General features: G+C 38.5%; 1 protein-coding gene across 2 annotated transcripts in view; it reads right to left on the bottom strand.

Moving 5' to 3' along the window:
• Positions 1 to 204: 204 nt before the first annotated feature.
• Positions 205 to 16812, bottom strand: part of PRMT8 (protein arginine methyltransferase 8) — a 69476-nt gene continuing 52868 nt past the window's right edge. For both annotated transcript variants that reach the window (XM_009943017.2, XM_075440916.1), the window contains 4 exons: positions 13798 to 13913; positions 6759 to 6909; positions 3638 to 3759; positions 205 to 1796 (listed from right to left, as the gene is read on the bottom strand). In XM_009943017.2, the coding sequence (XP_009941319.2) occupies positions 1713 to 1796; positions 3638 to 3759; positions 6759 to 6909; positions 13798 to 13913 (473 nt within the window). In that variant the 3' untranslated portion in view covers positions 205 to 1712. The remainder of the gene's footprint in view (positions 1797 to 3637; positions 3760 to 6758; positions 6910 to 13797; positions 13914 to 16812) is intronic.

Genomic DNA, 16812 nt, shown 5'->3' with positions numbered 1-16812 from the left:
TTTGCGGTCCAAACTATTACTGAAAGAGTAGTTGATCTAGCTATGAAAATGACAGCAATATTTAACAGAGAAAATCCTAGTCATTTTGTGAGGAAAGTTGTTCATCCTCATTCCAAGAAAATGAAAGAAAAGTGCTTTAAAACAGTGATGAACTACACTGCAAACAGTATCTTTCACTGCTGAATTACAGTTTAATTTCATTCTACATAGATACCATGTGATACAATCCCTGGACCATAATCTTTAGACCATAAGAAAATGGAGGTACTGTACAGTTTTTGTGAAGGGAAAACCAATAGAAATAGGTTTCTAAAAAGTGAAAATTTGACAAATACTGGCAAAATACATCTTCAAGTATGCTTTATTTGCAGGTGATTGAAATGATTTTTAGGCAAAAAAAAATAGTCAATCTCATCCAATACATGGTGGAACATGATTTAGAGCCTAATGCTGGACAGACTAGAAAATGGGTAGATAGGACCGATGATGCAGTTTTTGACGAATTACATGGGATTAAATGGTCAACATTCATATAGTAAAAAGACTTGATACATAAATATGAAGAATTATAAGCAGTTAATATTTTAACTATAAGCAGGAGATATTGTAAGAAAAACAAGAGGTGTAAGGGGATGGGAAAGCGACAGACATCTTAGTAATATCAGAAGCCATAGACTTTTTTTTTAAAGACATAAGCTTGTTCCTGCAAATCACGGCACTCTTGAGAACAGTATTTTCAATTTAACCTTATCTAAAACACCACCAAAAGAAAACACTAATTCCTATTTTTTTAAAAATTATTTTGTATCAATAATCTTGCAAAGAACTGAAATATGGCACGGCCAAGAAACATGAATTACCCACCATTTCAGAGACTTTGTGTTCATCACATTTAAATACTAGGTGTCTGATTTCAGAAGGTCTCATGCAAAATCCAGCTATAAAAACTCAGCACAGAATATTTTCAAGGATAAAAAGCTAATTTATTTTAAAGCTCTGACAGACATCCAGTTGTGAAGGTGAATTTTAAAACTAATGGTCCACATTTGCCAGAGGACATTCAAAAAGATAGTTATCGAACCTTCTGTAAATGCCCAGCTCCTATCTACACTTTGCATGGAATATTTACCAAAGCTATAACTTTGGACAGTTAATGGAATATATCACTGCCTAGAGTAGTGCCAGAGGTAACATCATTATCTTTCCATAACTGTATAATGAGAATAAAATAATCACAAAACAAATCCCTATTATGAAATGACATCTTTTTCTCATGTACAATATATATATTCATTTATATTGAATGTAAGTCCAATAATACTATCACAGTAATGTGCTGTAGTGGCCTTTCATAGTGAGAAAACTGCCCTTATCATCTTTAACATGCAAAGCTTGGAAGAACTAGAAATTCACAGTAAGTAGTACAAGTTGTATATGCATCTTCTGCCATCCTAAAGTTAACCAGAACACTCAAGACTGTTGCTTATTTTTCCTATATGTTTGACAAAAGCTACACTTCTGTATACTGTACATTCACAGTGGGATCCCAGCCCCCTGTACTATCTGCAAGAAGGATCAGGTTACCACTTTCCATCAGAGTAAACACTCCAGTATTTAATATAATAATCTTGTGAACAGTTGTTCTGAGCTTGAAGTTCAGCAGTTCAGGACTTGATAAAATTCTCCTCTTCATCTCTCTGAAAGGCTTCTTGCTAGCGCATTTTGTAGTCATTAGATACTGACATTTCACATAGCTGTCCTTTAAAATCCAAGTCTACTGTGAAATCCAGGTCACGCTGTAAAAAGATTTAAATGTAACATGTAAGTAAGACCGTAAGTTTAGTGTACGCAGTCAGTTATAATTGCTCGGGTTGAAAAGACCTGCAGATTCAAAAGGTACCTACTGTGGTTTCTCACTTATTTTGTTTTTAAATGTTGCTAATACTGAAAAAGCAGGGTCTAGGATGTGTAATAGCATTCACCATACAATCTATGCCTAGGGCATGTTTGTGTATTCTTCTTAAGGCTGATGTACTGTCCTGGTTACAACCAGGAAGCTTCTGAAATGCTGTGCTATCATATGTATTCTATAACAATGTTTTAAGGGTATCCCCCATTGAGATGCTCTTAACCTAGGGTAAAGGGCTTTCACACTAGGAGTTATTACAGAATAGATCTAGTAAACTTCCCATTGTAGAGAAGCCGTCAGTCATTCTTTATCTTATAATGACGTATGTTTTGGAAAGAGGCACTAGAGAGTTCAACAAAACGAACCTGTCTCTCTTTAAGATTTTGAAAGACTTCATGTTTCAGAAGAACAAAGCACTAAGAAATCCTTCTGAACCAAAGTGGTCACTCTGTCTTATGATAACTGTCAAGAACAAATTAATTTTAGCACCCAAATCTGCATTCAGGTGCTTACTGCTGTGCAAATAAATTTGAAATATTTTCATCATCTTTCCCTCAAAAGAAAACAGATACATTCAGCCCAAAATAAAATGTTCCAGTCCCCCAAAGACAACATAAATGTGGGAAAGAGACTGTATTTCTCTACTTTCACAGCAAGCGGTAGCTTCAGGCATGAATGTCTTCGTTTTAATGCCAAGTTTATTTTGTGTTTATTTCTTCCCCTGTTATCAACACTAGTATGAAAACCATATCCAATCTGTATTTGGTGCAAAAAAAGAAAAAGTAATGCAAAGAAGGAAGGCTATGAAATGTTAAGATTTGCTGCAGTTAACAAATGCAATATTTCAACATTTATAACGGCTGCATGGATGGGTTCTAACCAGGTTATTTTTAATGGCTGTAAGTTACAAAAGAAAATGAAGAGATTCTGCTCAAGAGTTTTGGTGGAAAAAGGATGCCACTGATTCTCCCAGAAGCCATACTTCTCGTGTCTTGCTCTTCTATACAGGCAGGCATTGTCCATCAGACCATGTCTCATAGTCTTCTTAGAAGCTAAAAGAAGCACTGACATACTTGCTGAGGGATTCAGCCCACGGCAGAGAAATTGAGGGAGTTTTTCACCAGTCATGATAGTGTGATATCCACGCTGCTTTAGCCTGAGTCTTAAATAAAACATCTGTATTTTCTGTGGAAAGCCACAATTTTTAAACAACCATATGACTTGATTAGTGAGCTTAAGTACATTTGATCTGTGAGTGCATACAGACGTTCAGCTGAAATCTGTTGCTTAATTTCCTAAAGGAGAGTTCTTGGGTACTGAGTGGGAAATCTGGCTATAGATGTGGAACTGAAGTACTTACTCTTGATCATCATTTGTTGGCAGAAGGGATCTTACCACTGATTTTAGTGACAGAATGAAGAGACCCTTGCCTACTTGTGCCACAAAATGTGAGCCAAGCTGACTGCAGAGGGCAGCTGATTCAGTGATATATTTGAATCATTTCTTTCTTTCCATGCTAGCATGTTTGCAGGCTGGGTTCTGTAACATTAGCACTGCATTATCATTGCTGTCACCAGCTTTGGTGAAGATGTGACTAGAACTCTTACTAATAAACATGAATTTAGAGCCATTAGCATGCTCATTGTTTTACTTTTATGCATTTTGTTTACTGTTGATTATAGTTTGTGATCAGTAGAGTTGGAATTAGAATCAGTGATGCTGACTCACCACATTTTTTGCATTTGGTTTCATGGATATAGTCCCATAGATTTCTTCTCCTCGTCTCACAGTTAAATAGTCCTCTAAGTAGAAGACAGTTTGCTTCCAGTGAGTATAGGGAGCATCAGGTGCTAAAAAATATACATGCATATTATTTATAGTACTTTTATCTTTATCTTACAAATCAAATTAAGACGTGGGAGCAATTGAAAAAAGCCTTTCTTCTCATAGAATGCTTTAACTTACATACTATATTAGCAAACATGCTTCACAACACCACAATTCTATTGACTGTCAATGGGTTGTCTTCTCATTTTTGCTGGAAAATGTCAGATGTGAATCACACCCAGCAAGGAGGATTCCACAAAGCGGGGGTTACTGGGCTTGATAGGCACTTTTTTGATGCTTTCCTTTCAACCCACACACATTCAAATTGGGTAAATTTTTACCACTAAGTGCTTTGAATGTCAGAAATTAAATTAGTTCAAAAAACAACTACACAAAACCTCAAAAGAAAAGTCCATCAAAAACTATGACATCTAAAAACTAAAACCATCACAATGACACAGACAACACCTTTGACTCCTGATCGCGGAACAGGAGATTTTGTAGTTTCCAGGAGGATACAGCTGGGGAAAGGGCACTTGACCTGTTTTGGGACTTTTTAAAGGCATATGTTATGGGCAGTTTGCCAGAGGTGGATACTGGTCTAAATTAATTTCTAGTCTCGTTTAGCAGAATCACTTTAATGACCTTCTTATATTTCAGGTTCTTATTTTCCTTTTTATTTTTGTTTCTGATTTAAATTCAAATCTTTGAGCAGTGCATAATAAACTTGCATTGGTTCCTTCTTGTTCCTAGCATTCTTGCAGTTCAGAACATCTAGGAACCTAAGAACAGCTGTACAAGTTCAAAGACTTCTTGACTTTGCAAAAAAGCTTCTGATAAATTTGTTTCCCCAGTCACTTTTTTGAGGCAGACAAGGCCCCATTGTATTGAATCATGCTAGTAATATCTTAACACTGTTTAATAAAACAATATCATTTAATTTCAACATCAATGTTTCAGAGAAATATTTGACTTTAGAAATTGTTTGTGACTGTGGAAATAATACAGCTTTTAAAACAACTGTCAGGACAGGAATTTTTAAAAGTTCTTTTCTTCCAAAATTCTGGAGTCAGAAGACTGATATAAACAAACTTCTTTCAGAAACTGTGTTGGCAAACTGATACCTTCCAAAGGAAAAGTATTTTACCAGATAATTTCTGGCTATGTGTCTAGACAGTTTGAATGACTGTTAATCTCAATTACTAACAAGTTGAGGTGGGTCTGCAAAGACCTCTCTGTAAGAAAACACTATGCCAAACTTGGTATCTGCCCTAGGCTTTTGTCCAAATGTAGCCTCTTCTCTCTGATGCCATTTAACCTCTCTCCTTCCTCAAGTTCTCACTTTCTCTGTGCTAGGGGAAGCTAAGCCCACCTGTGGTGGTCTTGCAGAACATTTTCTAAGTGCCTGAGTGAGCCCTCTTTATTCCATACACTCAGTAGGCAGGAAGAATCCCAGCCACTTCTGCTGTACTGATACTGGAGCAAGTCTGTGTCTACTCTGCAGACAAACAGCTCCTTGCAATAACATAGTGGGTCCTTTTCCTTGCCCCCTTTGATGCCTGTTCACTGGGATGTCAAGCAAAGAATGACTGGCTTTGAGGGCCAGATTTGCTGATGGGACACATTTGACTGGAAAACATTAATCAAATATCCTAATCTATTCAACAAAAGTTTCTTAAAGCATGTATGTTTATATGCACACATAAACCAGAAACACATTCCAATATCCCTTTACATACGAAGCCGCATTCCCAATGATATAAAAGACCTGTCATGTAGTTCTGGCAATGAAAGTGGGCCTCCTTTACTAAGGTACGTTTTGGTTGACATCACAACCCAGTAACTACACCCTTCGTTCAAAGCTATTTTTTTACAGAAAACTGGAGGTTTGACTATATTACCTTTTAGAAAAGATTAATGGGCTGCTTTCTGCTGAAAAAATCAGCCTTCTGTGGAAAAAAGCAAAGGCCTAAAACCTTATTTTCCACCTTAGAGAAGTTTGTTCAGCACGAACTCAGAAATATTAGCACTTCGGGATACCACTGCAGTGCCTCACAGATTGGTCATGCCTCCCTAGCTACACTTCGTTTCCCAGCACATATTGATGCCTGTCATGGTGTGGGAAATACTATAGCCTAACACATTTATAGAATGACCAGGGAAACACAGTTACTGAAAAACATAAGAATTTGAGGTACCAATAACATCATCCTTATGGTTATACTTCCAGAATGAAATTTAAATAAGTATTTTAACAAAGTACTTTGAGCTTTGAATCTCATGTAAAGGATTGAGAGCTCCTGTGAAGGGAGAAAAAAAGAGATTTCTAATCATATTTAACTAATATCAGGTCCCATTTAGACCTGTTTGAGTTGCATAATGGTGCTAACTGCAACCAGCATCAACTGTAATTTGTTGTCCTTGTCTTTAAAGCAGCCATGAGGTTTTAAACTTTTTTGCAACACTGGCTGGTTTATTCACTCTGGCAAACGATGCCTTAGAGGAGTGGAGTTATTCCTTTCAATATCTGCTCGCCAAGGTAAGTTAAGAGTTTCACATTTGGGTTGTTAGAGCCGACTTACATAAGCAGTATGTGTGTGATTATATCTTGGGAAAAAACAATGGTTTTGTTCTAGACTCTGAGACAAGCAAGAGCTTTTGTTGAGTTTTGGATTTGGGGGAAACTAGGATGCAGAACCGCTGTCTCTCCATGAGCCAACAATTACCTGTCTAATCTGAGAAACTTGACACAGGATTTAGATAGAACTGGTGATGGCCATAAACTCCTAGACCATAATTCCTGCTGAGCTCTAAGCTTGGTAGCCATTGTGAAATCTTGCCTTTGTTTTTGCAGAATTCCTACAAGCAGCTGTGCTTTCCCCATCCTGCTCACCTCCCCCAAAGTGACAATAATTTTTATCACTGAAATTCAAACCTGGTGGTACAGTAAACCTTCATGTACCCTCTGACCAGTAGCACTGATACACAAATAGCAATAGAAATTAAAAGAAATACAGATTACCTGTAGAAAATCCCATCTTCTTGTGGCACTTCGTAAATTCAATATTAAAATAGGTGACCAGTGCATGAATGTAATCATTACGCTGAATTTGGAGGCAGAATGCAGAAGTAAATGCCAATTCTTCAGTCTTTACTGTATAAATATCTACTTCCTGTTTTGAGGAGAAAGGAAAAGGTACTTACATGCACATGTCTGTGACTCTAAGGTAAATGTGAAGTGATGTACTTAAGCATTTTATTTAATGATCATCAACAAAGACAAGTGGCAGCCCTTCAACACTGTGAGGAATCGATGGTACATTTGAATATATCAAAAGATCAGCACATGATCCAGTTATCTGACCAGGCTGACGGTGTGTGGTGAGAGAGGCCAGTCAGAGAAGAGTGTGTGTCCTTGGGAATGGCAGGGAGGGACTGCGGGAGCTGGAGCAAACTAAGGTTAAAATGTGCTTGGACAAATATAGGCACAATGGATGCTGAAAGCGAGCTACAGATCCCAGTTCTAAGACCTCTCGTCAACAGGGACTTTCAGCATGCGGAAAGATGGCAGAGTTGGGTTTTTAATAAAAATAAACTTCTGATGTGTTTGAGCATCTCTGGAAGGGAATACACTTTGACTGTATGAAGCTGTCAAAATATTAGAGGCATGACAGGGGCCTGCTTTTTGCTGATAACTCTTTCTAGTCCTGCGTCAGATAACCAATTCCAAACAGTAAGCACAGGGATCTTACTCTTGAACTAGACAGAAGCAGATCATGTCAATCATACTATGGCTTCATTGCAGTAGTTGGGGGCAATGATGTAGTCTCCAAGACTGCTTATTTCCATCAATATTTAAATCTCACTGTTCAAGGATTAAACGGAGGGTTTTTTTAGATGGATCTGATTTTCCCAGTTGGGTACTGGTTTTAACTGGGTTGTTTCCGAAACTCATAGTCATGACAGGGAGGATACTAAGTGTGAAATACTATTAATTGTATTATAATGCTATGGGAAATCTTTCCTATCTGTGCCCTTTCTGATATCCTGCTAAGTGTATCTGGCTTCACTGTCCTTATTGTCCGTGTCAGGGCATATCTGGCAAGAGCCAGATACCTCCAAAATATTTTTCTCTCTATTATTCAGGAAGTCAGTATTAACAACAAAACTGCTCATGCATATAGAGAAATAGAAACTTTGTAGGCAGAAATCCAAATTTCCTCTGCTCTACCAACATAAGCCAGGAATCATATCACTGACCTCACCAATACTACTTCAAACTCACACTGCAAAAATGGAGAGCAGAGTCTAGAATGTCCATTAGAGGGCTCTTTTAGCTCTTTTAGGGCACAATAGAGGGCTCTTCCAGCAATTGCATTCTATAATGTAGAAGACTGCAAAAATACACATCAAAAGACGCAGCCATATTTCAGTCACTGAGATCTTTGCATGGACCACACGTGATGTGTTTCTGAGACTTAGAAAACTGGTGAGAAGATTTAAGCAAGCTATAGTTTTGGCCTCTCTGATTAGCAGTATGGCTCAAGAACAACTTAACCGTGATGAAAATTCTTCTACTACATTACAATGGCACCCTGAGTCACTAGTGCTTATAAGTGAGCCATGCTTCTAGGTGGTCATTTAAATTTGAGACAGCCTTAAAATGTTTGGTGGGGTTTTTTTCTCTCTAAAGAAGATAAAAAGCACACTAGGAATAAGAAATTCTGAAGTCTCCTGGCAGACTTCCATAGCAACCTGCAAAATTTGCTTTGACAAGCTAGACTGGGCTGGTGGGTGATAGCTGCAGAGTTCTATAATTTTTGATGGCTTTTTAGTGGTATCGCTGTGGGGAAATTGTGAATTAAGTCCGATGATGAGGCACATAAACAGGATCTAATTCCCTCTCTCTGAGCTGTATTGGCTCTGCAGGCTAAAGTGGAACCAAAAGCAGTATGAAGAAATATTTTTATTAAAGAAGTTAGTAGAAATGTCTCAGAAATATTGAACAGATGTGCTGGATAAAATGGTAGTCACTTCTGCAGTCATTTTTTTAAGGACAGGAACATGCTTTTTTTACTATGCAAGGTATGAGATGAATGTGGGGGTTTTTATTAATTAACATAGTTTTGAAACTGGCCTGATCATGTTTTGGTGATCTCTTTGAATCGTACTCTGGCTACTATATATTCTTATATTAAATGTCACTGCTTATTCAATATTAATTACAGCTAACAGCACAGGGAACAAATGCTATCTTTGCATAAAATATGTGGAAAAGTCATGATTTACCAGATTTCATTCAGACTTCAAAAACAACAACAACAAATTGCACATAGTTAAGCAGGGATCTGATCAAAATACAGCTCTTAATTATACTACAAAAATAAAATATATTTAGCTATCATCAAAAGTATCAGAATTATCGGCTAATTAAGAAGGTCAAGACTGTGGTTGACACTGTGTGAAAGAGCACAAGACAACCCATGCTACACGTCCCTGTTGCAGAGAGACAGAGAGAGGTCCAGTTTTCACATTCACTGCATAAAGAATTGTTCTTGAGCTGTCCCGTGGCACAAATTGCTTTAGGATTGAGCAGATGATGTATAGAAGATCATTTAGAATCACAGGGATAATGACAGTGAGGTTGAGATGTGGTGTTGCCAGCTGCTATGTGTTTCTTCTTCAAATGGTATCACCCTACCTGAAGGCAACCTAACTAATGAGAGAAACAGCCCTGAATCAGGGTTGCTGATGGGAAAAATACTGACTTGCTCCCTGACCTGTTTCCTCAGGGAATCATGATGAAGGTTACTTCTAGACTGCCACTGCATCTCTTTTCTGATCCCCTTTCCAGCCAGTCAGCTTACTCAGCTAGGATTGCGTGAGCCTGGAGAAAAGTTAAAGTTTTGAATCTCAGTGAATGTCTGGTTTTGGTGGGGTTTTTTGTTTGTTTGTTTGTTTTTCAATGTGGGATTGGGGTTTTTCCCCCCCTTCCTCTCTCCCATTGTACCAGCTGTCTTGGTCTGGACAAAGGGGGAAATGGTCACCTCAACATTGGATATGATGAAGGCAGTGCTCATCATAGCAGGTAAAGGTGCTGAACTGGTGTAGAAGCTGGAGAACAGCTGGCATTGGTACAAGCAGTATTTCCAGCTTCAGGAGAAGGATTGATCTGAAGGTAGAGAAGGACAATTAATTGCTAGGGAAAGGAGAAAGGACCAAACCCTCTTTTCTGACAAGCACTGAGAAAATAACCTATATTGTCAGTTACACACATGCATTTAGATGTAAGGGGAGCACTGAATGCAACAGTCAGCCCCCAAAACACATTCACTTTTCCAAAAGAAAATTATTTTTCTTTTTTCTTTTTTTTGTAAAGAGTGCAGGGAACCAACAGTATTAATGTGGGGAGAGAAGAAACAACATGAAATTCTGGGTGCTTTGGGAGAGCAGTGAAAGGAAGAATGGCGTATCTAGATATTGCAGTATATGTTGGTTTTCTGTTAGGTGAAATAACAGGGAAGCCAGTGTAGCTATGGCTTCTAGATAACACAGACCTCACTCTCCTGCCAGGGCCCCTCTTCTGCCATCTTCTCCTGTTTGCACAGAAGGAAATGCCTGACAATTACTAGGATGTTGTTTGGTTTTGGGGGGTGAGAGGGAGGAATAGGCGGAGTTAAATCTGAGGGTGCAGAAAGACTGTGGGGAGAACTGTTGGAAAGGAAAGAGTGACAGGGAAAGTCACTTAGGAAAGGGAAGGGAGATTTTCATGTGGAGAAAACAGAGGAGAAGAAAAACAAGAAAAAAAGAGCAGTGTTGGAAGAAAAATGGGAAATGAGTGGCATAGGTGCCTCTTGCTTTACCTTCGGAGAAGCTGGGAGAAAGGAATGTGGTGTAGTTCACTGAAGTTGCAGTGGAGCAAAAGTCTCATGAGGAATGCCTTGTCCTAAACCTCATGGGTCAAGGCAACTATGGGAGAAGAACATGGGACTCACTGGAGGCCACAGACAAGTGCCTTGCCTGTGTGGCCGGATCAACAGTACCTTTTTGCAGAAAATACTGCAGATCCTTTGAAATAAGACTTCATACGCGTGGATCATGGTATTTGCAAAACAGAGGAAACTTCTCAAAGAACTGGATATTTGAGCATATAGGTCAATATTTTTTTGCTATTATGCTATGTTCTGTGATAAACAAGAACGCTGCGTAATTTCTGGTTTTGTGCAGGGGAGGCAGTTTGTGCTTTAAGTAGCACTAAACTGTGTAATCTTGAAGCAGTGTGTGATTTGCAGGAGCTTTAAGCTGTTCCTGGAAAGTGTGGGACAAATGGGAATATAAAAGTAGATTTATTTCTTCTTGTTCTTTCTCTGTGGCTAGATAGGCGATGATATTCAGGAAAGTCCAACAGTATTTTTCATTATAAACTGGATGTGGCCTGTTCTTCATTCTTGTCTTGTTTTGTGAGTTTTTGCCACTCTCTCATTGCAGGTTCTTCTACAGCTGTGTGAACAACTGATTTATTGTTATTGTAGTCTCTGATGCCGACACCAAATCAAAATCAACATCGAGAAAAAGTTTTGGGTCAACGCAAACCCATTTGTATTTCTCTAATATGCAAGGGGATCAGAGAAGAAAACACAGCTGCTTTACTGGGTTTGAAACAAACTTTTCCATTTTTTCAGGCAATGTTACTGCAAGCAGTAGGCCCTCAGAAGGACACTCTGATGCTTTTCCTGAGATCAGTTATTGACCCTGGTGGTTTGAAGATGCTTTGGTCCCATTGCTCTCCCTGGCCAATTTGGTTTGGAATTTCAACAGAGGACGCCTGCTTGCCAGGAAAACTCCTGTGCCCCTGGGATATAGTTAAGAGATCATTCAAAGGGGAATTGCTTCTACAACAAGAGAAGATGCTGTATTCCCTGCATGCACCACCCTCAGCGCACGTATGGCTTTGTGTCTAGAGTTCCTTGAAGGGTTCAAGACTTGGGTTACATACAATTCCTGAAGAGTACAGAGGAGGAAATTTTACTCCAGTCTCCAGCATTCTAGATGTGTGTCATGGTAACACAGCATGCAGGGCTTGATGTCTTATTTTGCTGATTTTGTAGAATGATTTGGAGCATCTAAATTGTGAATTGAAATAACTGCAGAAGCACAGGGCTCTGACTGGTCTGTTAGGAATGCATCTAGTGACTAGTCCATCCACTGGCTAATGTACAGGGAACCCAGGCTCCTCTGGTAGGCACCCTAAGTTAGCTGGCTTTGGGTTGAACACAGCTCTAAAAAATCCCTTTATGAATCTAATAGGAATAAGCTGTGCGATCTTGAAATGCTACAATAAAACATTTCAATAATGAAAGATTATTGCTTTGTTTATCCTCAAATGTTTTCTTAGGCCGATATTATTCTCTGAATTCACAAATATTTTCAGGATCAAAGAAATACACTTTATATAAATAAAGCAGATGCGAAAGTAAATTAAATTAAAAAAAGAAACGCAGACTCAGTTATTCCTGCTTCCATAATGCTAACTTGAACAAAAGCTTGCTTCCTTCCTGCCTTTCATTGGCAATCTTCTCTTTCTTTAGGGATGTTTGTAAGATTAGGGACAGATTCTGGAACAGAGAGTGGTTTCTGCTTGTGTAGTTATTACCCACTTTGCTCCCAAGGTGCCATTACCTGGTAAAGCACCACTCAGCATATGGACAAAAGATGTCAGGCTGTGTAGAATTAAATATAAAACCTGAATAGGAAGAGTTTGAAAAATTGTGTCTGTCTTCTTAAACCCAATTGCTTTCAAAGATCTTCCAAAGAAAGTGTTAGATTTGCACTTTACTTAAGGGCATGCAGCTTTTATCACTTTTTATTCCAGAGAAGCCAACCCATTTTGCCACCTGATCTCTCACTCTCCAGACACATTTTAGGCAGTCTAAATGCTGGTTTATTCTCTGTGTGTTCCAATTTTAAATTGCTCTGGCTCAGGCTGTTTTCAGACACAACTGTCTTGTGTTCCCCTCAGTGCAGATGGACTGTGCATGCATATGTACACGCAGAGTTTTTACTTCTGTTCCTTTTTGCTGGTTTCAGTAAAGGTTCTGCAGACTAATGGTATGTCTTTCCTTTTTGCATATGGGAATGCTTAATGCTGTGTTTTTTACTGGCAAAAAGCAAAAGGGAAAAATTAGAACTGAGTCTTTGGGATAAATGAGGATACTCTTGGATTCGTGGAACTGATCCTACCACTGCTATTGATGTGGACAGCCTTATTTATGAGTGTAGTCCCACAGGAGCAGGAGTCCCTCACATGGAAGGAATTTTAGAGCTTTCATGTATTCCTGCAGGCTATGGATTCTGAACTTGGTCTTGTGAACGGGGAGTAGTGACTATTCTGTCTTATATGTAAAACAAGGTACAAGCTAACCTCTGCCTGCAGATGTTGAGGCTGGCAGAGAAGAAGTAACACTCTGGATAAGGCTAGGAATTAGGAAGTTATAAAAATAAATTAGATTCCAATTCTGATCTTAAGCTCTGGAGTAAATTAGAGTTATTTCATCAGAGCTGACCAATTCAGAAACTGATGCTTCAGCCTATTTTACTGCAAACAGAAGTAATTTACCCCTTCTTCTCAGCAGCATTCCCTCAGTAATTTCCAACCTCTGTTTCCAAGAAGGTAGGGCAATTAAAATTCATATCTAAATACACCATGTCGCTATTATCCAGTATTTGCACATGTATAATTTGTAAGAGTCCTAAGTTACAATTAGCAGTAGCCAGATGAGTACAGATTTACAAGGAGCATCTTGCTTTTGGGAGTTCTGTAAGTGATCAAGGTATCAATGTTCATGCTTAGCTCAGGTGACAGTACTGGGCATGTGCAACATACTAGTACTGAGTAAAACTGCACAGTTTTCCTTCTTAGTGTGATGGCATTCTGTGATGATGGCTTCCACAGCTAGTTAGAAGCATACACAGATAGTAGTAAAACATAAGCAGCAAGTCTCCAAAGAATCCTACAGTTAGGTGTAAACATTCATAATTAGGTATATTTGGAATTACCAAACCTTTATTAAACAGGCATTGGTCACCACTTGCTTTGGATCTACTATGTCCACCAAAGGCTCCTTCATGGCAACATCCCTAATACAGGTCATGTCAAAGCCGTACACATTCTCCCACCCTGTCAATGCAAATGGATGTGTCAAAGATTAGCAGTAATAATAAAAATATTTTTTGTTTCTCAACACATCTTTTATTTGAAAGAATTTCTACTATCCCCTAACTTTCAGCTCTCCTCTTCAGCTCTTTGCTCCCTGCACCAGCTGTCTATGTCATCATTGCTATTTTACAGATAATGCAACTGTGGCAAAACAACCCCCTCATTGTACATCTTTGAACAACTGGCCCTTGTTTTTTTGGCATCCCAAAAACTGTGTCATATGAGATTTGTCAATGATTTTCATGGCTTTAGACATTTGAGAGTGTTGCCCAAAATCATATAATATGTCAGGTTCAGACTTGGGAATAGTTGCTAAGATTATTCTATCTTTTCCTATCCATTCTGGTTAATATTTTCTTTTTTTATAGATTACTATTCAATCAGCTCTTTTAATTCTTTAAGTAGTCTTAGTTTCAGCAAGTGAATTACTGACAGGAGAAGAATCACAGGTGCATTTCAGTATTGGGGGGAATCCAAATTTTAATCTGCAGGTACATCATGACAAAAAAGAAAAAAGTCCACTTCCTAAAAGATTTAAAAGCCATACTCATCTTCTATACTTGAACTGTTCTTCTGATTGTTCTAATAAATGCTTCTTATCTTGCCAAGGTTTGGGGTTTTTTTCTTGAACAAAATGAAAACATTGAAACACTGAAACATTGAAAAGTACATTGGCTTTTCTTTTGAGATTGCTTAACAAAATGAAAACAAAAACCTCCAAAAAAGTGAAATCTTAGTCTAATGAATCGTATGAGTCAAGGTCCATTCAGTGCTCCATCAGAAAGTCTAAACTGAATGCTGTGAACTTTTTAAAAAATTGTTTGAACACAAGCAAGGTAAACTGATAAACAACAATAGTGAGCATGTTTGAAAAGTCTTGTTTTTTCAGAGCACAGCATTAGAGCTACTGGTGTTCCCAGAGGACTACAATGGAAAATATAGTATGAGCAAAAAAATCTGCATATTTCTAAATTGGAACAAATGTGGACATGAACAGTTCTTTGATATGTTCTCTCCTTATTGGGCTGTGAGTTCCTCAATATTTCAGGGGAGCTGATGATCAAAACTTCCGTTTCAGGCATCATGAGCATGTGGGAACTTCAGATTGTATTTATAGAAGCCATATGTTTTTACGTGGTTACTCAGAAAAGATTAACTAGGAAACCCTGAAGGAACAATTTATTAACAGAGTTGTTGGGGCTTCCATCTCTTGATGTACTTCATGGCCTGCCTTTGAAATATGTGCCACAGTCTGTATTAGACAGAGACTTGTTGCAGCAGTTAAAAGATAAAATTATACGTTTTACATTTTGCAGGAAATTAGAGTAATTGACTATAGTAGTACTCTGTGGCATTAATAAAGTTTGGGAAGTCAGAAGTAAGATTTCTTATAGAAACCTCATATTGCATTATTTCTTAATCAATATGACGGTTCTTGAGTGCCCTTTGAAATGCTCAGCCCTGCATCTCATACGAAGGCAAGACTCTATCCACCTTAAGAGAGAAAGAAGAAATGAAAAATTGAAATGTAAGGAGACACCACCAAGGATTTATAAACTGAAAAGAGAGACAAGGTGGTGGTGCAGATAGGTATTGAGATGGAAATAACTGAAGAAGACACAGACGTATAAAAAGTGAGGGGGGAAAGGAAATCAGAGGTGAAATCAGGAAAGAAAGTGTCTTAAGGGAAAACAACATCTCAGAAGAGAAAAAGAACCTGAAACATTTTTTTTAAATGATGGAAAAATAAATGAGTCGAAAACAGGCGTATGGTCTGTAAGAAAAGAAAAAGGATCACGGCACAGAAAGGAAGACATTCAAAAGCAAGGTGAAAGAAGGCATAAGGGATTTTTTTAGTCCAAAATGGCTTTGACTTCTTTACAGAATGGATGCCTCATACATCCTTTTGAATTTGTACATTTTGTAAGGAATTTAGCTGTCAAGGTGATCACATAACTGAGGAGAAAAATCTAGGCTGTGCCTGAGGGGTAGATCTAATTCTCCCTGGCACCTACACAGACTTCTTGTCACTGCCCCACTGCACTGGGCTTGCTTTTGACCCAAAATGGTAGTTTTGACCCATTGGCAGCTCCATGTATTGGCACTGAATTTGATTACAGAAACACCAAAGCTTCTTTTCTGCGAGGAGCTGAGAGGTAAGGAATGAGGAGACAGGCATTTTCATTTAAAGGTTGACTGAATCTACTAATTTTACACAAGCTTTTGCCTGTATCCTTAATTTAAAAAACTGCTTGGGAATTCTGTTACCCCCTCCCAATGGAAAATGCCTTTAAGTGAAATTGGCCAGCTCTGAAAAATAAATAAAAGTCAAAAAAGAAAAAATGGAAAAAGAATGAAATAATGTAGAACTTATTCATCAAAACTATTATGACCAAATAAATCCAAATGTGGGTGGCCTTGGGGAAAACAAGTTGAACGTGAAACAGGAGTATGATCCCATGGTGATGAAAGTGAACCACATGCTAAGATATGAAGAGTGTCCAAGAAAACTGAATTTGGTTAGCCTGGGACAGCAAAGGCTAATGGTGGGATCTAATTGCTATCTGTTGCTACAGAAACAAAGAAAAAGTCAGATTCCCTTCAGGTGAGGAGGAACCATAAAGGCAAGTTTCAGCAAGGAAAATTCTGACAGGATATTCAGAAACACGTTTACTCCTGAGGGTGCTTCAGCACTTGACCAAGTGCCCAGAGAAGCTACTGAATTCCCATCTCTTGACCCTGCAGGGCAGGGCCCTGAGTGACCTGCGTCAGCGGTGAAGTCTGGCCTGCTGGGAGCAGGAGGCTGGACTAGGTGACCTGCAGATGTCACCAACAGCACCAGCTATTCAATGAAACTTCA

The sequence above is a fragment of the Opisthocomus hoazin genome, chromosome 1, assembly GCF_030867145.1.
Source record: "Opisthocomus hoazin isolate bOpiHoa1 chromosome 1, bOpiHoa1.hap1, whole genome shotgun sequence".
NCBI classification, from domain to species: Eukaryota; Metazoa; Chordata; class Aves; order Opisthocomiformes; family Opisthocomidae; genus Opisthocomus; species Opisthocomus hoazin.
The sequence above is the reverse complement of the archived record's forward strand: the minus strand, read 5'-3'. Positions and strand labels throughout refer to the sequence as shown.